General features: G+C 42.2%; 1 protein-coding gene across 2 annotated transcripts; it reads left to right on the top strand.

Moving 5' to 3' along the window:
* Window positions 1-232: 232 nt before the first annotated feature.
* Window positions 233-24,198, top strand: mospd2 (motile sperm domain containing 2). Of its 2 annotated transcripts, XM_061840771.1 has the most exons (16): window positions 233-366; window positions 471-528; window positions 1,136-1,291; window positions 1,930-2,016; window positions 2,123-2,277; window positions 4,947-5,007; window positions 5,086-5,124; window positions 5,247-5,371; window positions 6,207-6,380; window positions 10,941-11,053; window positions 15,503-15,596; window positions 16,374-16,470; window positions 16,704-16,824; window positions 16,900-16,993; window positions 18,409-18,450; window positions 21,090-24,198. In XM_061840771.1, exons 1-16 carry the CDS (start codon window positions 334-336, stop codon window positions 21,240-21,242), a joined length of 1,602 nt encoding a protein of 533 aa, XP_061696755.1. In that variant the 5' UTR covers window positions 233-333; the 3' UTR covers window positions 21,243-24,198. The 2 variants fall into 2 exon arrangements, with proteins under 2 accessions (XP_061696755.1, XP_061696756.1); XM_061840772.1 differs by lacking the exon at window positions 18,409-18,450.

Here is a 24,198-nt window from a genome sequence, read left to right as displayed (position 1 = left end):
CATGTCAGACGAAGTGCATTGTGGGATTTTGGCGATGCACAAGCTAACAGCGTTAGCCGCCGTGACGACCCCTAAACGCACGGGTGGCGTAAAAAGCGATTTGTGTCCCACCTTTATCGTGCGTCTCCGTGTTATGCTTCCTCCCCTCATCCCGTCACAAAAACAACAATAGAGGAAGGAGGAGTGGCCAACGAGCCCGAGCCAAAATGGCTTCGACAGGGCGTCAGTTTCCCATTTCCCAGTGATTCACCGCAACTCCAGCTAGCTAGCGACCGAGCTAACGACGAAACTATCCGAGACGAGGGACGGAAACGAGCCCGTGACAGTTGGAACATGGCTGAACTTGAACAACACCAGGGAGAGCAGGTATTTGGATTTTCCCATGTGAAGATGGCGCGCACTGTCCGATGTTGTTTTTGTTTTTTTACTCTCAAACGCGCGTCTTCACTTTCAATCAACTCTCGTGGCAGGGCATTGAGGAGAAAATCGAGCAGACGAGAGAGAGATTCAAAAACGAATTCCTCCAAGGTAAAGTAGTCGTGATGATTCAGGTCTGTCATTTGCCCTCACACTTTCTTGCACCATGTTACACTTGGCTTACATACACAAACCAGCTATTGTATGTAAAAAAAAAAATCCCTACTTAAGTGCCTACTTTGTGACTATGTCACAACGTTATGGTGATAGCATCGTAGTCCAGATAAGCTTCAAACAGATTGTGGCCAGACACTCTTAACACTCTTATTATTATGTTACATCCATGTTGATGCCAGGAATATCTGTCACGCAATTCAAAACACAAAACCTCAGTGGATCGGAGCAAAAAGCCCACGCCGCATATGATATTTAATATGGGATTCTTTGAGAACTTTAACAACTCAAATGATTTCCTTGATATAAAAAAATGAACACAAAACAGTAATATCATGAATTGTGCATACACAAGCTAATGATGTACCTTTTGCCATTCACGCATTTAACTATACGTTACTGTAATGAACAATTTCATGGCTTTCGGCTCTTGTTGTACACCGGCTGGGAATCATGCTACATAATTCATAAAGCATTTTGTTCATAATTACATCGGTGGATTATCTGCCAGCGCACAAACACAAAATGTGGGTTCTGATGTCAGATTTGTCAGACAAATACGACCCGAGAGATGTGGACAGACTGCAGAAAGACAACTCCATGGTGGAGGGCTACCTGATGTGGCGACTCTACAAGGTGGACGACGCCTTGAAAATGATTGATGAGAGTTTCCAATGGAGGAAAGAGTACGGTGTAAACGGTGAGCGCTTCCGTAGCGTGGCTGACTTCAAAATCAGCGATTTATTTGGAGGGTGAATCCCGTGTTACAGTGTCACTTTATTCATCAGCGCAGGAGCTGATATCAACAACTGCTCAAATTCAGCTCTGGCCGTCAAGGGAGCTGTTTATGTCGCATCGCGCGACGGTTGTCAAATCCCCCACCTCTCGCGCTGCTTCTCACGGAAAAGCCCATACACACAAGAGCGCCATTGTGCGTTAAACGTCATGAATAGGTCTCCGACAACAATAGCCGTTGTTGAAGTATCCTGAGGGTTTTTTTAGTCAATCATCCAGCAAATGCAATTTGCTAGAAAGTTGTGTTTAGGCAATGTGATTAGAGATCAATGTCGCAGAATTTGGATCCATTCCAACTTTTGTCATCCAAAAATAGATTTTTTTTTTTACTCATAAAATCCAAAAGTCGTTCTCTGTGATCACAACGAAGGCAACTTGTCAGACAAGTTTCAGTTCTTTTCTCTTCATCGTGAGATTACACAACCCTTTTTAAAAAAAACATCAAAGGATGACAGCCAAGCGGTTGAGGCAATGTGTTGCGCTTTGCTGGCACAATTTGCATTTGTGGAACAATTGTCTAACAAGCTTGTTTTGGCCCCTCAGATCTCTCCGAGAGCTCCATTCCCAGGTGGATGTTTGAGACAGGGGCGGTCTTTCTCCATGGATACGACAAAGAGGGCAACAAGCTCTGTATGTATGATACTTGAGCCGTTTCCTTTCACCCTTTTGCTGGGATGACAAAAGAAAATTTGATTAGATGTAAATTTCTGACAGGAATGTCCTCTTTTTCCTCCAGTCTGGTTTAAGGTAAAGCTCCACATGAAGGATGCAAAAACAGTCTTTGACAAAAAGAAGTATGTGGCTTTCTGGCTGGAGCGAAATGTCAAGAAAGAACCTGGAATGCCCTTAACAGTCGTGTTTGACATGTCAGAGTCAGGCCTCACCAATATAGTAAGTTGTCAAATACAGTGGTACCTCGGTTTTCGAACATCTGTTTTTGTACAAATCGGTTTTCGGATGAAAATTTAGATTTTTTTTTTTTTTTTTTTGCTTTGGTTTTCAAACAAAAATCGGTATTCGAACGCCCCGACCAGCTGACCCACGACGATTTGTTATTGTGCTTTCGAACGCACCCCCGAAAACAACGGAAACGACGTAACGTGACCGCGCGCGACGCAACCAGTTGAGTTGACCCACACACTCCTCGTTAGATTCTTTCTTTGGTAAAAAGGGGCGAGTCACCCCCGCCGAAGATATTTGAAACAATTGTTTTGCATTGCTTTTTTTCTTTTGTTCCATTAACCCTACCCCTAGTTGCAAGTTAATTTTTTTGTGCGTACATTCTGTGCAAGTAAAAAAACATCCCTCCATTTTCTTTGCCGCTTATCCTCACGAGGGTTGCGGGGAGTGCTGTAGCCTATCCCAACTGTCAACGGGCAAAGGGGGGTGGGGGGTACACCCTGAACTGGTTGCCAGCCAATTGCAGGGCACATGGAGACAGACAACAATCTCACTTATGATCACAATTTAGGGCCAATTTAGAGTGTCCAATTAATGTTGCATGTTTTTCGGATGTGGGAGAAAACCCACACAAGCACGGGAGAACATGCACACTCCACACAGGCGGGGCCGTATGTTTTATTGAAAGGATCGGTGCTGGTCGGCGCTCAGGAGACAAAGACGACACTCAACAAAAGACCAACATTCCCAAATGCTATTTAGCCTCAATAACTGGCATATTTATTTCGACCAAATGCAAGTTCTCAAAACACAGTTGACATTGCGTGAAATCAATCATATGAGCCCCTTACCTATGCCGAGAGAAGGTGGAGAGCCGTTCACCCAGGTAGAGGTCCGCTTGTCAACCAGCTGGGCGTCCGTACGAAACCCGCAGCAGACTCCACCTGTTTGTACTCTGCATCTCGCTATTATACTTTTCAGTTGCGTGCGAGAGAAAGGACGGGTGGCCTACCCGTCCCACCTGGCGCCGCAACAATTGTTTCCTGATTTACTATTGACACCGAAGTGTGTCCTTCAGGCTCTGAGAAACATCTTACGCAGCCATAACTGTCAAGACATCCCACAAAATGTTCGTCTTTGGTATGCATGTGAACAAGATAGTGAAACGGTCTAGACGTCTTGACCAGAAAAACAAGTGATGCGATAAACAAGTGAGTGATACGAAAGTGAAAAACAAGTGAATGAAAAACAACTTATATAACCGTGGTTGCACAATACTTTCGGGTATTCAACGGTTATGGGAAGCATCACTAATTAACACTCCTTTCACCGTAATTTAACCGGGGTCCTCAGAACTGTGAGGCCAACGCTTTACCAGCTGCTTTACCAGCTGCCCCACCGCCCCCATAAAAAAAACAATTTGTCTGTTTGTGTCCCCCCCCCACATTATTACTTGTTTAAAGTTATTCTGCACTTTTGTTAATTAAAAAAAAAATTACAAGGCTGGGGGGCCGAGTCGCTACAGATACGGCAATGCACTCCCAGCCTAGCATACTCTACTGCTAAAGCATACATTTTAAGCAAAAAATAAATATATTTCTCAAATGGTTTAGTTATATAAAGTATTTCAACTATACATGTATTTCTACTATGCAGTTTATTATCAGGAAAAGCTAAAAAAAAAAAAAAACTTTTTTAGGCTTGGAACGCATTATTTAATTTTCCATGGATTGTAATGGAAAAGTGCGCTTTGGTTTTCGAACGTTTCGGTTTTCAACCGGCCTTCTGGAACGGATTGTGTTCGAGAACCGAGGCACCACTGTAGGTCTTGTTGACTTGTTCAAAGCCTGTACAGACATCATCCTTTTGCCTGCTCTATACTTGCTGGGATTGACACTCTTCAGTGGTTTTACTCTTTAGAGATTAAAATAACCTTTAAATCCTGTTGGTCAATTCAAGGGGGTCTTTCTAATCCGTGGACGTGCCGTGGCACCCGACGCTCCCTCCCTCCCTCGCGCAGCTTTCCAGCGAACGGGTTACAGAGCTAAACCAGCACGATGCACCGAAAGAGAAAATGAAGAAACGGTTTTATAGCGTGCATACGAAACGAGGAGTTTAGAAAATCTGATCGGAAGGCAGAGCCTCAACGGGAGCCGGAGCGCCGTCGCCGTTCAGTATGATCTCGTTTAGGCCGAGGAGGGCCTCGGCTGAATAGCAATGAGGACTCCTGCCAATTACCGAGCCCAGTCAGGGAGCGGGGGCTTGCTTCTATTGATAAATCTGTAGGAGTGATGATTGCAGTCTACGTGAAACGCTACGCTGAACATCCATCACAAGCTCCTTCGGGCTAGCAGCCAAGTCGATTATTCTCCCAATTATTTTCTTAATTAATTGGTAAAGTGCGTCTGTGTGTGTGTGTGGGGGGGGGCTTTTCAATGTCAGAAAATTAGGGAAAAATGTGAAAGTCCACAAAAATGTCTCTTCAACATAACAAAATTACCCAAGTCGTGGGGAATTTATTTACCCAACCGCATAGAGCAACAGGCATTTATTTGACGGATGGCCTCACTTTATATGGTGGCCACAATTTTTTTTCGCATTTGGGACTTTATCAACGCTGACAGAAATATAATTCTGATTAAAATCTCATTTTGTTGCAGGACATGGACTTTGTGAAGTATGTTGTCAATTGCTTCAAAGTATATTATCCAAAGTTGCTCTGTAAGTAAAACCTTGGACGAAAAACACTTGTCGTTTATCGCCGTGTTGAATTGAAACTGCATTATTGTGTGATTTCAGCCAAGATGATTATTGTGGAGATGCCTTGGATCATGAACGGTGAGCACGAGTCTCGGAGCCATTCTGTTTTTGACAATTCCGTCCTAAATTCAAGTCCGTGTCCCCCCCACACTCGCTCTCTCTCTCTCTCTCTCTCTTACTCTCTCTCCCCCCTCTTGTAGCCGCGTGGAGGATTGTGAAAACGTGGCTGGGTCCAGAGGCCATCAGCAAGCTCAAATTTGCATCCAGATCTGAACTCCAGTCGTATATCGACCCGGAGTACTTACCGCCTCACATGGGTGGAACGGTACACTAAATTTCACACACTACTGGAGACATAATCCACAATATTTACAAGTGACTGAGGATGTTTTGTTTTATAAGTGGCACAGTGGAGCAGCTGGTAAAGCATTGGCCTCACAGTTCTGAGGACCCGGGTTCGATCCCAGCCCCGGCTGGATGGAGTTTGCATGTTCTCCCCGTGCCTTCGTGGGTTTTCTCCAGGCACTCCAGTTTTCCTCCCACATCCCAAAAACATGCAACATTATCTGGACGCTCTAAATTGCCCCTAGGTGTGATTGTGAGTGCGGCTGTTTGTCTCGATGTGCCCTGCGATTTGCTGGCGACCAATTCAGGGTGTCCCCCGCCTCCTGCCCGCTGACAGCTGGGATAGGCTCCAGCACTCTCCGCAACCCTTGTGAGGATAAGCGGCAAAGAAAATGGATGGATGGAAGTCTCATGCTAAATCAGAATCACATTGTCTCACTAAAACCTTACAAGGCTGAGTATTTGCTTATGTACACATTATAAAATTGTCAACTGAACTTTTGTGTTGGTTTCCTTTTTTGGAAATTGTCAATACTTGTCAGTTTGTTGGACAGGCCTTGTAAATATTAAAAGCAAAAGTGTAACACTCAAACACATCGTCTTCATTCAAAGACAGCAGCACAACTTGATTAATATTCACACTTCCCCATTCACGGTACATGAACATTTACATATTTTTTGTAGGGGTTATAGCTTTTGTTTTAGTTTTATTAGTTCATTTTGGTGACTATATTTACGAGTGATTAAATACTATGTGGGCACGCGTCTTCAAAACAACCTCACGCGCTGATACGAGCTCTTTGGACACGTTCCAGGACCTGTTCAAGTACAGCTACCCACCTCTCCCTGACGACGATTTCCAGACCCCCATCGGCGACAACGGACCAATTGTCAGCGAGGACGAAGTCGAGAGCAAGGAGAGCGAGCTCGAGAGCAAAGACGTTCTGGAGTCCAGCATCAACTCAGAGGTTGCCGTCAAGCCCAAAAAGGTACCTCTATTGTCTCACCTGTCCATGAATACCAGCTATTTACGCAGGCTACTCAACTGCAGATGAGGCTGGCCTTTCATTTTTGGTAATATTCTGAAATCTTACTAGTATATTGCATTTTACGTCAAGTGAAACTGAAGTTAAAAACTAATAAAGATGAATATTTTTCAGAAAATCGTGAGAATCTGCAATTTGGAGTTTTGACTTCTATAGCCGTCATTGGCAGTGAAGGAGTTTTGATGATGTCAAATTTAGAACATGCTATGAGTCTCCACAATAACTCATTTGCAAAACTATATGCGTTGGTAGATACTGCGACACGGCTCAACAAACTTCTGAAATGTTAATGTAGCATTTATCAACTGACATATTAGTAACTGCCGTACATTTTTTTTCCTGTTGGTTAAAGGGCGTTATCTCTTTTTGGGAAATTTTTATTAGATCTAAATTGAATCGATGACTACTCGGGGAACGCTTTCTATGAAAGAGATGCTCACTATTTCAGGAAATGTGTTATAGTATGCGCATCAACTGATGTCGCATTGCTTGTTAATAATTCCAGTGCCGCAGGACTCTTTGTTCTCTCATATATTCAAAGTTGAGTCAAGGATTACAGCTTGTAATCGAACTCTCTGTGGAGCTGACCAAGTTGAGAGGCATAATAATGTTTAGATTGGGAGTTTGCACTCATGAAGGTGACTTCTAACGTCTTTGATTGCATGGATGTCGACGCCTCCCTCTCCATCCCACATCCATCTTGTGTAAATTCCAGTGTGTCATACTCTTATGTCCATGAAACCTAATAACTTGTACTTGTAAAAACAACAACTACAACATATTCGGCCTTGTCTGTGTGGAGTTTCCAGGTACTCCGGTTTCCTCCTACATCCAAAAAACATGCATGATAAGTTAATTGAAAACTCTATAATCGCCCATAGGTGTGAATTTGAATGCGAATGTGTGTTTGTTTATACGTGCCCACCTCTCACCTAGATTCAGCAGAGATAGATTCCAGCGCCCCTCCGACCTTAGTGAGGATAAGCGGAACAAAAAAGGCTGGTTTCTCTTGCGGTTAGCTGCGCGCAAAATAAGCCTGCATGTAATCGATGCCCGGCAGAAAGTTCATCGGTATCAGACAGTCTTTTGATGTCCTCTTTGCTTCGGAGGTATCTAATGCGACGCGGTATCGAGGGCCACGTCATCTTGGACTTGACCCACATTTGTACAAGCCAACAAGCATGGCAACTATTTCTGTTGGCCGCCAACATCACTTGTGGTAGACTAAAACCATGGCTGCTGAAAAGATTAAAACCCACAACCTTCGAATCCCACATAGAGAAAACAAGAGAGAGCATTCTGGAGTAATTCCATGTTGATCATGCACAAGAGATGAAGATAACCAGAGAATTCTGCAAATCAAAAGTTGTCAGCCTCGTTTAAAAGTATGTTTGTATTTGGGCTGTGAAAAATAAATTTTAGGTTTGCATACTGGTTTGAGCCAGAAAGATGGGTGGCGTGATCGGCGCGTCCCAAAAGACTGCCTGTTTCAATCTACCAGTTTTATGAGGTAGATTACATTTGTTTGAAATTACAGTGTGTGCGGCGCTATTTCCACCAAGCAGTATATTTCAAATCAATATTCTATCCCCGTTTTTAAAAGTTGTGAAAAAAGCTGAGACCCAAAGTCATGACCAAGACCGAGGTGCCAAGGCCAGGGTTTTGAGGGCTTGAGGACAGACTTAACAATTTGAGGCATTGAGATGGCGTCAAGACCAACATTTTGACTAGTTAAGAACAAGATTTCGAAGTCTTGAGACCAAGTCAAGACCTATGTTTTTGAGGCAGTCAAGAGAGACATTGAGAATGGCTTCAAACTGAACATTTTGAAGCATTGTGTAGTCACACTTCAGGGCAAGAATTTGATGGGCTGAGACCAAGTCAAGATCAAGGTTTTGTGGGCACGTAACAGAGTTGAAGGGAAGACTTTTGAGAAGTTGAGACCAAGGCAAACCTAAAACTTTGAGGCGTTGAGACAAGAGTCAAGATCAACACTATGAGTAGTTAAGAAACACTAAATCATTGAGTCAGACTGAATGCCAAGACTTTGAGGCGCTGAGACCAAGTCAAGATCAAGGTTTTGAGGGCACACAACAGAGTTGAAGGCAAGATTTTTGAGAAGTTGAGACCAAGGCAAACCTAAAACTATGAGGCGTTGAGACAGAGTCAAGATCAACACATTGAGTAGTTAAGAAACACTTTAAAGCGTTGAGTCAGACTTAATGCCAAGACTTTGCGGGGCTGAGACCAAGTCAAGATCAATGTTTTGAGGGCGCACAACAGAGTTGAAGGCAAGACTTTGAGAAGTTGAGACCAAGGCAAACCTAAAACTTTGAGGCGTTGAGACAGAGTCAAGATCAACACGTTGAGTAGTTAAGAAACACTTTAAAGCGTTGAGTCAGACTTAATGCCAAGACTTTGAGGGGCTGAAACCAAGTCAAGATCAAGGTTTTGAGGGCACGCAACACAGTTGAAGGCAAGACTTATAAGAATTTGAGACCAAGCAAACCTAAAACTTTGAGGTGTTGAGACAAGAATCAAGATCAACACTATGAGTAGTTAAGACAGTCAATTCCAATATTTGCTTGACACAGAGTCAAGAGACCAAGGCAGTTTGAGACCAGATCAAGACCAAAATCTGATTAAGGCCTATGTAGTAACATTTAGGTCTGCATTCAATTCCAAGACTGGGACCCAATTTAAAAGCTGTCTCGGAACAAAGAACTGATTCCTTGTTTCCACCCAGTGATATTGTTCACTTTTGAAAGGTTCAGATCAGGTAAATCCTGCTTAAATTGAAGCGTGCCTGTGTCTGCTATGCCAATAGTATTCCATCGTCCTTTACTGGCGAGAACTTTTTTTTTCTTCCCATTTCAAATATTTCATTGTTGTACAGAGGATGCTTGACGATACTCTGTCAGTGTACATTATATATATATATATATATATATAATGTGGAAAGTTGAAGTTGAGGACAAAGCACTTGTTGGTCCCGTCACTCCTGTCTCCTATACCAACCTGTCTGAAGGAGCTCTCGCCCACCATCCGATCTTTTTCAAGAGCTCTTCGTGTGGGATCCCGACAGCGGAGTACTCGATGACTCGGAAGCTAATTGCCTCTCTCTGTGTTTTGAAACAAGGGCTGGAGGTGGTGACGCAGCGTCGGATCGTTGCACCCACACACGGCGTTCACACTCCGGAAGATTTCTGCTGGCCGCCGAGGCGGGGTGCGCTCATCTGTGTGGCCCTTTGACACCCCCCCCCCTCCTCCTTGAATGCGACATTTCTAAATCGGCCGATACATTTCAGGGATTCGCCATTTCAATGAACTTGACATTTCTGAAGGATACAGGACTATTAGCCTGTTATTTTATTTTTTTTTTTTTTGTGCAATTACCAAAAGGCATTTGTGTCACTACCAACTATCACTCCATATTTTCACTCTTAAATGTCCGATAAAAGTACTTCATTACTGTTTTAAAACAGTAGATCAAGTCATCAAGCCCACAAGCCTCCGCGGCAAAAGCATCAAAACACAAACGCCCTGTGTGCATCGTCCCCAACACTGATGAGCGCTAATCATGTGACTCCTGCTTCGTCCTTGAACAAAATATTCTGCAGCCACATTTTTACCAGCGTTTTATTCCGCTCATATTTTCTACGACCTTCAGGCATTTCAATCAATGCGGAAATCATCCTCTCGGTTTTTACTTTTTATGATTACCGTGTTTTTTTTTTTTTTTTAATGATCTATCAATGTTTGTATGTGTTTTACAAATAAAATAGAAGTGCCTTCTTAGATGATTCTAATACAAATCTATTTTGATTTTCATCTGTGATTTCAATGAGCAACGCGGGCACTTGTTCTCTTGTATCTATACTTGACTTACTGTTATGGGCCAAGTTTGCACTTTAAAATGATGACAATGAATAAACTTGAGTTCTTACTTAGCAGCTGACCATCTGAATGTCTTCATTCTTGAGTAAAAGTAAATTGCAATATCAAGATGGCATGTTGCTTACATCACATGCACTTCCCCTTTGAGTCACGCACTTTCCCATTGTCCTCTTACCTTTCCTGCTTCCCCATCCCAACCACATGAACACAAACACTGCTTCCCCCTCCCCGCCCCGAATAACCAAACAACCCCACGTCTCATCTGAGTTCCCGTTCCGTTATTTTATGCAAACATCTTCAAAATGAACATCCTGTCACGATGTTTCGGTGTGTCTCGGGACGATTTAGGTCAAAGTGTGCGCGGCTAATACACTTTTTGCCTTCAGGTTCTTTTTATTCCATGTCAGAAGTTAGTTAGTTCTGCATTCTTCCAAGGACAAGCTTTTTGTTGATTTGTTCTTCCTTTAAATGAGGAGAAGGGTCAGTGGGGCGTGTCAGGAGTTTTCCTTCATTTTCTAACACGTCACCACTAGCGGATGGAAAAACGCTACGAGGTTCTTTCTGCTCTGCATACCTTCTGTAATTCAGCGTCTGTTGTCTTTCCAGGTGAATTTCCTGGAAGATAGTTTGAGGACAGACGACATTGATAAGGGAGAAAGCCGAATCAAAGGAGCCAGGAGGCCCATGACCACGTTTAAAGCCACCCTGTTGGACATCAGGTACGCACGGCGCTCAAGTTACCGCCAATAGATTTCGCCCAAGCAATGTGTGCAACCTAAAGTGTTTTAACGTCAAATAGTGGCCTCTACATGAATTGATGCAGTGCCCTAACTAGTTCTTATGTACCTTGATTCCCGGCCTACAGAGCGCACCTGGTTATAAGCCTCACCCAGTACATTTGTAAAGGAAATACCATTTGGTACATACATAGGCCGCAGTCGTGTAAAAGCTGCAGGTGCCCATATTGAAACACGAGATATTTACAAAGAAAGTTTTAACGCTAGCTCCCCCACACTAACAGGGCCGGTTAAAAAAAAAAAAAAAACATACTGGTAAAAATCACTGAGACAAGGCAGTAAAATGCTAGTGCAGCGCTAACAGGGCCGGACCGGTAAAAGTCACTTCCTCGGCACATATATTCCATCTGTTTCACTCTTACCTTTTCCGATCGAGTGCCCCCCTTGCGGCCACTAGAAAAAAATGCACAAGTTAGCCGGATCACCGCACAAGCCGCGAGGTTGAAAGCGTGTGAAAAAAGTTCCACTTTATAGGCAGGAAATTATGGTATGTCCTACACGCCAACAAATAAAGACAGGTGATCACGACTGATAATACTGTAATACGACATGTTGCAGTGGACGCCCTGACCACAACAGGCACTGCCCACATTAGCTATGCTGCTACAGTCAGCATGGACCATTCTTTATTTCATTACTGACCCCTAGGAATTTGGGACTGGGGGGAAAAAAATTGCCAGTGACGGAAGACATATATCCGTTAGCTGTTATATCCGTATATCTGATATCTGTTGTATCAGAGCCATAAAAGAAGATTGTATTATCTGTGGCTTTTGTACTTAACGCAATGAATCGTGATATTGTTGCAAAATTGAACTTTCACACAGTGACACTGCATCTTGCAATCAAAAAATACGACTTGTTCTGGTGTCAGACGGCCAGATACTCCCCATGCAGGAGGCGCTTGTTCTGTTCTGCAATTGAGAAAATACTACAACAGAGCTTGTTTGTTTTTTGTTTTTTTTTTAAACTTCACATTACAAAACCTATGAAATAAACCAATAAAATGACACTGCAGCAGTTTGACAGTGCACTAAAAACTCTCGAAATTTCTGTCCTGTCCACGCTTGGCCAGCTCCTTCAAGTCCTGCCGGTTAAAGCAAGACACCTTAAAAAAATAACAGAGAAGCTCCGTACAACAACTTGACTTGTTTTTTTTCCATATTCTCACTGAGCCATTATTGACGGGTTTGTAGCTTAATAGCTCAATTGATCCACGGGTCATGTGGGGGCGGGAATTAAAGGTGCCACCAATCGTTCATTGAGTAGAAGGAAGTCGCCTCAGTTAATTATTAACAGAAAGCAACAAGAATCGGCGCTCGGTCATCGATTAACTCTGTGAAGCACTCAATCAGATCCGTCACATGCTTTGGCGATTGCTGCTTAACTTGGCTGTTGGAGCTTCACAGTGCAGGCAAAATATTGAGCAGTTTTGAAATTCGAGGTGTGTACCTGACATATGACATCGGCACATAATCAGAGAAGATTTGTTAAAAGAGGCATGTGAGCAAGGTTAACCTTTTTAAGAGATTAACACGCCCCCTTGTGCACTCCAGAGCTCATGCACGTGACATCACCATTTTCACGGCCCCATATTGTCAGTCAAAAAGACGTGCTCGGCAGTGTGGGGGGGGGGGGGCATTGAACCGGAGCAGAATATTCACAATGCCGAAACTTGTTGTGCTGTTGGTTGTTAACAACAGTGGAGACACATATTCAAAGAGATCTTTCTTTGGAAAACCAGTTGAAAAGACCAGAAAAGATCGATGGATTTCGCCAATTAAACATGATGGATTGTGCCCAACCAAAATACGCACACGGCTGTGGAACAATCACTTCATTTTAGGTAGGAATTATTCTTGTCAATCTCAAATTCCCAAGAATTATTTATAATGCCAAGTTGGCTCATTTGAAAACAATACGTTTAAAAAAAAAAAAAAAAAGACAGGGAGTCATCCCCAACTTACACGGAAGCGTATTGTGGCAACACATTCGGTAAACCTCTCCCCGACACTTTTTTTTTTCTTCTCTAATATGCATTGTTCTATTTAAAAAAAAAAAAGAAAATAAACCGTCGGTCACACAGAGGTTTATGTAGGTTAACGTGTGGCCGCTTCCGTGTATGGGGGCTGAAGCCTATCCCAGTGGTTGATTTTCTTTTTTTTTTATACCTATTGGATTTCTTTGAGAACAATGCATATTTAAAAAAAAGGAAAAAAAGTCTGTCAAGGAGAAGTTTACTGAAGTTCGTGCGGACGCAACGCTCTTCCATGTATGAGGAGCCAACTCTTTTTTTTTTTTTTTTCCCAATCATAACAAATGTGGGTTTGTGTAAAACCAGGGGTCATTTATTGAAATATTGGTATTTGTATTGAAAAAAATCTGAGTGGCTCCAACACTATGTGGGATTTATTGTTGATTGAGAACGGATCCAGCAATGAAGTGTTTGTATGCGTCCAGACTTTTCTACGATTTCAAACTCTTCCGTGTAAATCTCAATGACTTACTCACCAGATACATGTGTAGATCCAGTTGCCCAAGACATCCAGAATCGGGTTAATGGTCCAATTTCTTATCGACAAAAACATCGAGTCCGGCATTAAATATGGGTCCTCCATGCTAAGTCTCTCTCATTTTTCCAGTTACCTTTATTTATTATCACCTTCTAAGTGTTTAACGGTATCGGACAAAACTCTGGGCGTCGTGCTATCAGACGTATTTTCGCGTCGTCTCCAACCGACTTAGCATTGAAGAATGTTTTGTTTTTGACCGGCACTTCCGGCCAGTGACGTGATTTGATGACACAGGTGCACGAGCTCTATATGGACTCTTAAATCTTCATTATCTATCTTACCAAAACATGTACATGCTTACAACTTCACAGGGAACGGTTACACAAATTCCTCAAGGCCATGCCTGGATGGAGTTTTTTTCTCCATTTCTACTTGTAGGTGTAATTATCCAGGTGTTCTAGTGCTTTTATTTATTTATTTATTTATTTTTGTCTGCATGACATCTATTTCAAATGAGTAAATATGTCAGCGCACGACGTCAAGGTCTGTTTGCCAAAGCGTCGTTGCTGAAATGTGAGGACTGTTGACAGCTCAAGGCTACAAAATCACATCAGAAAACTCATCGCAATGAGCTTTAAATGCTTTGGTGTTTCTGAGCTCGGCTACTTCTTAATTCCCGGCCGTGGGCTCCCCTGGAGAGAGGAGGCCGCGGGTGCTTTGATCGACTCTTTTGCCCAACCAAGGCTCAACTCTTTAAGATTCGCTTTTTGAGTAATGTGGGCAAATAACAGTTGGACTTGAAGAAGGAGAAAATACACAGCAGTTCCTCTTTCCATTAAACGCACAAAAGCCGCATTGACAAGAGGCTGAGAATGTGTTTTCTTTTTTTTTTCCCGCCCTGCACATTTGTTTTATTGTGTTTATAAGATGATGACAAAGTGGGCGTTTTGTCTCAGATTTTCCCAAATGGGCTCTTTCCTGTTTCCATCAGATAATAGCGTGGAGTTCTTTTCAGGGGGTCTAGAGCCTGAAGAAGGGCTGCAGAGTGAGCCGTTGTTTGAATGAGCTTGCGGTAACATTACAGGATATTTGAGATGGCCAGTATACGCGCAGTGCCGTTCTACACAATTGCATACTACAAACACAATCGTGAACGTGCAGTGGAACCGGTAAGTGCAAGAAATGTTTATTCTGCAGTTCCTGTCAAAATCCTCTTTGTTGGATAAACAACCAAAACTGTACAGACAACATTCTCAACTGTCAAAAGGAAGACGTTAAAAAAAACAAGATCTTAACTTTGAAATTTACATTATGATGGTGATCTGATGGTCACATCGCTCACTTTGTAAGGAGCTTAACCACTGGAACATATCAAAATTACGAGAACAGTACAATAATGGTCTTACATCAGTTAACTGGCTATGTGTATTCTTCTCTTCTCACCGAAACTCAATGAGTCTGCACCTTTTGGAAAAACAAGAAAGCTAAAGAAAAAGCAGAACTTAAACATCATTTCATGTTTTCCGAACTGAGGTGTCGTGCTTCCAGTTACACTGCTATATATAAAACAATGTATTAATATAGTATATCTGTATAAATTGAACCGGAATGAATTATTGCTGGTGATTCTGACCTTTTTTCATATTGTGAATATCGCAGTTCTGTGCTGTTGTGATACTATTAGAGGAGAGAGTAGTAATAATACGACAATGATGGTATTATATAGCGGTGCTGAAATGACCTCTGCTTTGTCATATGTAAACACATCCTGGAATAAACCCTTTAACTGATTCCAAAGAGTCAACAAGCTTTCCAGTGTTTTTGTTTATGATGTCAGTTTTGTTTTCCTCCCCTGCAGCCCTGCAGAAGAGCTCAGTTTTGGTTGTGGAGATACAGAGAAGAAAAGCCTCATTATCCTCAGCAATGTGACAAAAAACCCGTTGGCCTTTAAGGTGAGCGCTTATACACGAGGAAACGGATTACAAGAAACCTTTATTACAAAGAATAGGTTGGAAAATCACTGGCAATGGAGGGAGAGCATAAACATTTTTATACAGTTTTTCTCCTCCCAGTGGCGTTAAACAGGTTCAACCGTATTGAAACAGTTTTTCAAAGACATTTTAAATGTATTCAAACATAAAATGTGTAGAATGATCCTTCCCAAACTATTTACACCGAGCACTACATAAAAAAAAATGAAAAAATTGTCCTCTGCTCCCCGCGAGTCCCTCCAAAAAGGAAAGAGGCCTTGTGCTTACTTCAGGTAGTTTAGAGCTACTCACATTTGAATTAAAAATAAATATAACTCTAAGAGAATTGCTTTTTTTGTATTTAAAAAAAAATAATTTGGCAAATTTTATTTCAACACATAATTTGAAATGTCCTAACAAAACTGGCATCAACACAATACTTTTAAACCTTTAAACAATTAAGGTTTCTACACAAACTGTGCATCAGCAACACACAGACAGAATTTAGCAATATTGATGGCCATTTTTTTAATTTCTCTACAAAAAACACTTGCTGTTGCAGCAGCTTAGTCTTCATACAATACATATGTATTATACTGCCCCCTAGAGGCCAAAGTACACACACCCCTAAAAAGTGAATATAGTGTTCGTTGAACTAATAAAATGTGCGATATAGCGCAAACGGGGTGCAACGACATCTGTGATAGTGTCGCAACGCTGAATTGTGCTTTCTCGTTTTCCCGGATGTTCCTCGATTAGGTTCGGACCACAGCGCCCGAGAAGTACAGAGTGAAGCCGAGCAGCAGCACCTGCGAACCCGGCGCCTCCATCGATATTGTGGTGTCCCTTCACGGAGGTACTGTTCCAAGTTTGCTGGCGCCGACTGAATATTTCCAGATGAGATGATGGGTTGCTCTTCTGAAGTGCTCGACATTTAGGATTCCGTGAACATGACTCGTGCTTACGTGAGGACAGCTCCCACGGCGGCAGACGTCATCCAGAAAATCTCGTGTTGTTTTGATCGACGGTCCCAAAGATGCGGAAACGACATCCGTGCTTAAAAGGTTTGCTTTCATTATTTCCGCCCAGGATCTCAGGCGTCCCCCCAGGATCGCTTCCTGGTGATGGCTGCTGAGATGGACAACATCGGGTCTCAAGAACTCACGCAGTTCTGGAAAGAAGTACCAAAGTCCAAAATTCTGGAGCACAGGTACCCAGCCAGTATGTCAGCGTTGGTTCTGTGGACTTCCCGCTGATTGTACTCATGGGGTCTTTCTCACCGCAGGTTGCGCTGTCACGTTCTGGAGAGCGTTAAGCCGGCGAGCAACCCTCTGAGGGAGGCTGGCGATCGAGGAAGCAGCAAGGACATTAACACAGCAGTGAGTACAAAAATGAATATATGCAGTACATGTATTATGTAGGTACTCCAGTACACCCTGAAGAGATCCAGTGCGTACTAGGATGATGTAGCTTAATATAGTCAGTGAGTTCAGTGCCAATGATAATACCGTTATTGTAATGATGCACAAATTTTCGACATTTTATCTTTTTTTTTTTTTTTTTTTTAACTAAGTACAATATTATAGAATGCCAATACAGGAATTCCTCGGTTTAAGACGGTCTCGACCTAAGACCTTTCGACTTTACAACGCCAGTCCCCCGCCCGCCATTTTGTCTGGCTAATGCTTTTACGCCGGGAGTATCTTTGCGTTTTTTGCCCTCTTTTTTTGTCATTATCGCCCCAAAGAAGAAAGCTGTGTCTTCTGCAGCCAAAAGAAAATCCATTACCATGGAAACGAAGCTCAAGATTACAAAAAGATGTTAGAAAGGGGAGACACCCAACACCACCAAGGCTTCAGTCGATCGACCGTGGTGACAATTGTTAAAGACAAAGCCCGTATTTTAGCACAGGTGAAGGGTTCCGTTCCCATGTCGGATACAATGATCGCAAAACAAGATTCTTTGTTTGTCGAGACGGAGAGGATTGAGGACCAGGTTCCTTGGCAATAGCTAAGCACAGCCTCCCCTTCTTCTCCATCCACCTCATCTTGTTTATTTCAATGCATTTGTTTTTTTATACAAAGTATTTTGATGTAACTTCTGACTTTAATGGTGGAATCCGACTTAAGTCGAAATTCGGTTGAAGTCGCAGCTGTGGGAACGGATCTCAGTCGTAGACCGAGGACTCCCTGTATTGTTTTGTTCTGAGAGCCTAGAACACATTGAGCGTATTTGCATTCATTTCAATAAGGAAATCTGATTTATGATGTTTTTCGTGGTCACAGTGAATTAGTCACATTTCAAGGCATCGCCGTATAATAAAGTAAAATTAATAAATGTAGTAAAATAAAAATGGTATAAACAAGATTTAAATGAAATGCTATTACTAAGTAACTAATAAAATAAATACAGTCAACGTCAGTTCAATCGAATTTTGTCTGGAAATTGAATCTGTCTATTCCAGGGTCAAACTGTGGCCTTCAAAAATTCTTTGTGGTCAAAGTAACACTTTTAATTGTTATACAGACCTTTTCTTTGGTCATCACAAAGAATAAAATAATACCCCTGTAGAGTTAAATATGATCACTGAGAGTATCAATAATAATTGAGGATTTTTATCTTAATAAAGCCACAATTTTTGTTGCAACTCGTCTCGTCATTAGATTGCAGCGGTGTACCAAAGGATGTGATTTGCAATGTTTATGTGAATTTCTTCACCCTGGAAAAAAAGTTGTGACAGGCATTGCAGTCTCATTTTAAAGCCTCCTAAACGCAACCGTTTGTATTTTCATAGCCTGTTGCACAGAAAGGCTTCCGGGCACCCGATGACAACTTTGTAAGTATTTGATCGAATGAAGGCTTTCTGCCGCTCTCCTGAGGAGAAGCAGCAAGTTGCATTTTCCAGATTCTCATAATTTCCCCCCTTTCCATTAGCCTTTAGCTAAGCGTGCGGACAGACGAGACAGTGTGACGGACTCCCTCCAAATGTCATAATCATCTCCCTAACTGATTTTAAAGATCAATATCAGGACACAGTGGAAGCCCTGATAAACTCACTTATCATTGACTTCTATGCAGGACACGTCTTGGCTCAATTTGGCCTTTTTGCTTCTTGGGATCAACGGAAAAAACTTAACAGTCCAGTCCACTGCCTTTCCAGTCTTTACACTAAGTTAAATGCTTGCCAGTTCTGCATTCTACTAACAGATGCTTTATCTCTTTATACATTGGAGAAAATAAGTATTTGAACACCCTCCTATATTGCAAATTCTCCCACTTAAAAATCATGGAAATTTTCATCAGAGTTGCATGTCCACTGTGAGAGAGATCTAAAAAGAAAAATCCAGAAATCACAATGATTTTATTTTTCTTAACAACTTATTTGTGTGATACAGCTGCAAATAAGTATTTGAACACTTGAGAAAACCAATGTTAATATTTGTTACCGTACCCTTTGTTTCCAATTACAGAGGTCCAACATTTCCTGTAGTTGTTCACCAGGTTTGCACACACTGCAGGAGGGATTTTGGCCCACTTCTCCACACAGATCTTCTCTAGATCAGATAGTTTTCCAAGCTGTCGCTGAGAAACATGGAGTTTCAGCTCCCTCCAAAGATTTTCTATTGGGTTGATGTCTGGAGGCTGGCTAGGCCACGCCAGAACCTTCACGTGCTTCTTACGGAGCCACTCCTTGCTTTTCCTGGCTGTGTGCTTCGGGTCATTGTCATGTTGAAAGACCCAGCCACGACCCATCTGCAATGCTCTGACTGAGGGAAAGAGGTTGTTCCCCAAAATCTCACAATATATGGTCGTGGTCATCCTCTCCTTCATACAGTGCAGAAAAAACACCCCCAAAGCACGATGCTACCACCCCCATGCGTCACAGTAGGGATGGTGTTCTCGGGATGGAACTCATCGTTCGTCTTCCTCCAAACACGGTGAGAGGGATTATGACCAAAAAGTTCCATTTTGGTCTCATCTGACTACAAAACCTTCTCCATGACTCCTCCCGTATCATCCAAATGACGTGCTGCTTTAAGCAGGAGAACCTTCCTTGCCATGCATGATTTCAAACCATGACATCTTAGTGTATTACCAACATTCACCTTGGAAACGGTGGTCCCAGGTCTTTTCAGGTCATTGACCAAGTCCTGTCGTGTAGTCCTGGGCTGATTCCTCACCTTTCTAAGGATCAATGAGACCCCACGAGGTGACATCTTGCATGGGGCTCCGCTCCGATTGAGATCGACCGTCATGTTTAGCTTCTTCCATTTTCTCATGATTGGTTCAACAGTGGACCTTTTTCCACCAAGTCGCTTGGCAATTTTGTGGAGCCATGTGGAGTTATACAATTTTGTCTCTGGTGTCTTTGGACAGCTCTTTGGTCTTGGCCATGTTACAAGTTAGAGTCTTACTGATTGTATGGGGTGGACAGGTGTCTTTATGCCGTTAACGACCTCACAGAGGTGCATCTGGTTCAGGACAATACATGGAGTGGAGGTGGACTTTTAAAGGCGTACTAACAGGTCTTTGAGGGTCAGAATTCTAGCTGATAGACAGGTGTTCAAATACTTATTTGCAGCTGTATCACGCTGATTTCTGGATTTTTTCCTCTTTAGATGATCTCTCTCACAGTGAACATGCACCTACGATGAAAATTTCAGACCCCTCCATGATTTCTAAGTGGCAAAACTTGCAATATAGGAGGGTGTTCAAATACTTCTTTTCTTCACTGTACCTTCGGAGGTAGTTTTAGATACAGTGAAGAGGCCTGAATGTAAAGGATTTCTGCAATGCTGGGATGCAGGCGTGATGCGGTCTCTCACTTCATTTTATGGCAAAAGCAGTTGTCGAGGGCACCGACTCGGAATGAAATCCTTTGCTCTAGGGAGGAGGAGTAGTGACGGTTGTAATGGAAAGCGGGATGTTTGTTAAAGGAATGACACAAAAGTGCCACATGAGGTGTAAAGTCTATTACCAGAGACTCACTTCTTCCATCCTGCTGTCGGGACTTGAGCCGGCCTCTTTCTGTCTCATTGTCCTGCTTGGATGGCACCGATATGTCATGTGGTAACGAAGTGGACCCAGTAATTTACCGACCTTCGGAGGTAGTGTCAGAGTCGTAACGGCGGCCCATATGTAGGGGAAATGCTCGATTTTAAAGCCTTACACGCTCAAAGTCACAGACACTGCAGTAAAATGTGAGGATGGCGACCCATCATGCAAAGTCAAATTTTTAGCCATAACTAAAGTGTTGGAATTCTCGATTTAGACGTAAAATCTTTGGATCTGTCAATTTTGCGTGATCCCCGTGTGAAAGCAGCTCAGTTCTCTCCCTCTGGGGAAAAAAACAAACCTTACAATTCCCGTCTTTTTTCGATGCCGATTCTCCGTCTTCCTCTCGTTTTCCCGGAGCATCTTGTAGGATTTAGGAAATCCTCGACAAGTCTTTGTTTTTCCCTTGTCCCGCACCAGCTCATGCGATTGATGGCCTCCAACTCCCGGCTTGAGCAGAGCGTGAACACGTGCGTGTGGGTGCAGAAGGTTCTGGTCTGCTTGGTCCTGGTTCTGTTGATGCTCAACCTGTACTGCATCCGCCTGCTGACGGCAGCGCAGCAACTCTTTTGACCACGGCACGACTCCAAAGACCGATCCGCCTCCCTTGAAGGACCAAAATCGAGGGGCAGGGCAAGTTTTGTGCTGCCTCCCGACACCGAACAAAGACGCTTTTAACAACCCTCAAGCAGTTTTTTAAGCTGGAAAATGTATTTATTGCAAAAAAATATGTAGGAAAGATATATTTTTGTGATCCTATTGTACAATATTTTATATGAAATTTTGGCAGATGTGAAAAGAAGTACTGAAATAGGTCACTTTTTGCCAAGATTGTAAAATTACACTTATTTAAAATAACGGTGAAAGTAGAAGTACTGATTCACACTTAAATGTAAAAAAGACTGAAATTAAAATGTAAACAGGAATTTTTACTGTCCATTATATACAATAACTATTTTGATTACTTGGAGCAATGTGTGGGGGAGGGGGGAATTGTATGTATGCTAGTTCTTTTCATACTAAGAAGAAACAAAACACTGCGCACCAGCAGAGCATCTTCCCATATTTTTGATAACATTATGAAATTACTCGCAAAAATAGATAAATTGGCTATTGATAAAAGCAGAAATACACACTTTATTTTTTCCAGATTGAGAATTTTTGAAAGACAAAAAAAGATGGTGCTTTTTTTTAGGCTGCGCCAAGACGACGATCATGAATTACTAGTGCCAAAAAGCATAAAGCAATGGACCATTCCGATGGCGATCTTAAGCTCCGCCCCCTTAGCCTTGTCCCACAAGCTTCCAAAATGGCGATTGAACAGAACATGTTTGAAGTTGATTCTCTGTCGTGTATTCCAGATAATATCGGGGTATGTTTTTTTTTGCCAAATCCGTCACACTTGACCGAGAGAGTAATACAGAGAGGTCTCAAGTATTTCACGCAAGGATATGTACACGGAATTAAGATTTTGGACAGCAGGGCGCAATGTCAAGAGTTAGAGCGAAATGTTGGCGATCGATGCAAAAAAAGTTCGACGCCTCAGACTTCATATTGAAATCCAACAGGATAAAATAGTGGAATCGTACTGCGCATGTAAAGCAGGGTGAGTACTTTTTACTTGGAAAGATCACAAGTAATATGATTGTAGTTTTTTTAAGTGAGTGGGTGTATTTATTCGTTTGTAATTGAACCCAGTGCTCTGTCTTAAAAGTCTGATGTGATACAAATGGGCAAATAGACATTTTTCTTGCATGACATCGCGCATTTATGTATCAAGAATTAAACGTTCCCCAAGCGCATCTGAGGACCATTTTCTTCATAACATTAACTTTTCCAAGCGCCCGCTACTGACTGCCAGCATTGCTTGTGGGACAATCCGGCAAGAGGGGCGTGTTAAGACAATGCGGCTATGTGATTGGCTATTATTGTACGAGTGATTGACAGGTAGGAAAGGTCCGTTAATTGTCGTGAACGAGGCATAAGATGCGGTTTTCTTCTCAAACTGTTGCGTCACGCTTGTTAATACTCTGGTTAACGTTCCTCCATGTCACCGCTGCTCATTTTTTTGTGGTCGTCATCTTGCAAGCCTGTTTTGGCTATTAAGGGGTTAAATATAAAAATATCCTACAGAGTACAAATATGGCATCAGACAAAACTCAAAAGTGTGCCTGTTACCCCGCTATTTGTGGGGATAAGGAGCATCCCCTGCTGCAAATGGCGAGGATCCGCAAGTAATTAACAGCCCATTAAAAGGATTTGCGATTGCCTATAAATGTGACTAGGTGGTGTCAAAGCACTACTTTTAAACGAGTCAGGAAGAGTGAGCTCATTCCCGAGACCAGTCCAGTGGACGTCGATGTAGATACTTTGAACCTTAAAACTCTGTATTAGTACTTGATTACCTCCCACAACTGCTTTCTATCTGTTTACACTTCAAAGAGCACACCAGTATTCACCCGCATGTATTAAATTGAAAACTCGGCGGCGGCAGCGCTCTCCACGCCGACACCGAGGAGCCGCCGGAGGCTTCGGTCTCCGTTGCTTTTAATTAGCCGGCGTCGTCCCGCTAGAAGTACGCAAGCAATTAGCGGCGGGCGCAAGGACTCGGCTGCGTGGGCCTCTTGTAGCTTATTGACAATTCTCCTTATCTGCAATGAGATCCGGCCCCGTGCAATCAAGTTTGCTTCTCAACACGTGCGGTCCAAACCCGCCAATAATGAGCACGCAGATGCTAATGTTGATTACTACAAGCTTGTTGGGCGGGGGGCGCTCTGAGACTGCCTCGTCTAACCTACTTTTGAAATTAAAGTCTTTACATTGTTCACAACTTTTTGGGATGTATAACCTGTAGTTTTTGTGGAGATTTTAATGTATACAGGCCAAATTGGTGCAAATTTCGATTTTTAAAAAAATCCCATGAAATTAAAAAAAAAAAGGGGAATCTTGTTTTTATATTTTTTTATTACACAATCTGTTTTTCATTATGAACCTCATAAAATCAAAGTATTCTCCTAAAATTATCATTTTATATATTTTTTATAATAAAAAAATAGGATATGACCCAAATAATTAAGACTTAATAATTAAGACCAGTGATATCATGGTTTTGTACAAAAAAAGTATTAGTGCTATTCTCATGTTAGCACATCGACTGACAACTGACAATAATAATGCTCAAGTTTGTATTCAATGTAACTTTTTTTTTTTTTTTACATTTTTGGTAACGATATTAACTTTGGGATACCCCAAGCCACCATCCCAGATCCCCTTTTGTTTCTATTTTGTCGAATTGAAGGGTTGCTGAAAAGCAATCTGATCAGAGTTATGCAGAACACAAACATAACACCACATATTAGCAGATTGAACAATATATATTGGTGGTGTATATAGTTTTTGGTGGTGTACACGTGTATCACAATGAAAAATGTTATCAAATGTGTTCTTGTAATATTACTTGTTTTGTAATTTGTGAGAACATAATTTCTGTTGAACTTCTAACAGATAAGACGTCATTCCATCCATTTTT

The sequence above is a fragment of the Syngnathoides biaculeatus genome, chromosome 14, assembly GCF_019802595.1.
Source record: "Syngnathoides biaculeatus isolate LvHL_M chromosome 14, ASM1980259v1, whole genome shotgun sequence".
NCBI classification, from domain to species: Eukaryota; Metazoa; Chordata; class Actinopteri; order Syngnathiformes; family Syngnathidae; genus Syngnathoides; species Syngnathoides biaculeatus.
The sequence above is the reverse complement of the archived record's forward strand: the minus strand, read 5'-3'. Positions and strand labels throughout refer to the sequence as shown.

Coding starts and splice junctions, on each gene's coding strand:
- mospd2 (XM_061840771.1), top strand. CDS start 334: ATGGCTGAACTTGAACAACACCAGGGAGAGCAG. Junction 529..1,135: donor CAAAAACGAATTCCTCCAAG/GTAAAGTAGTCG, acceptor TTCTGATGTCAG/ATTTGTCAGACAAATACGAC. Junction 16,825..16,899: donor TCCAAAATTCTGGAGCACAG/GTACCCAGCCAG, acceptor TTCTCACCGCAG/GTTGCGCTGTCACGTTCTGG.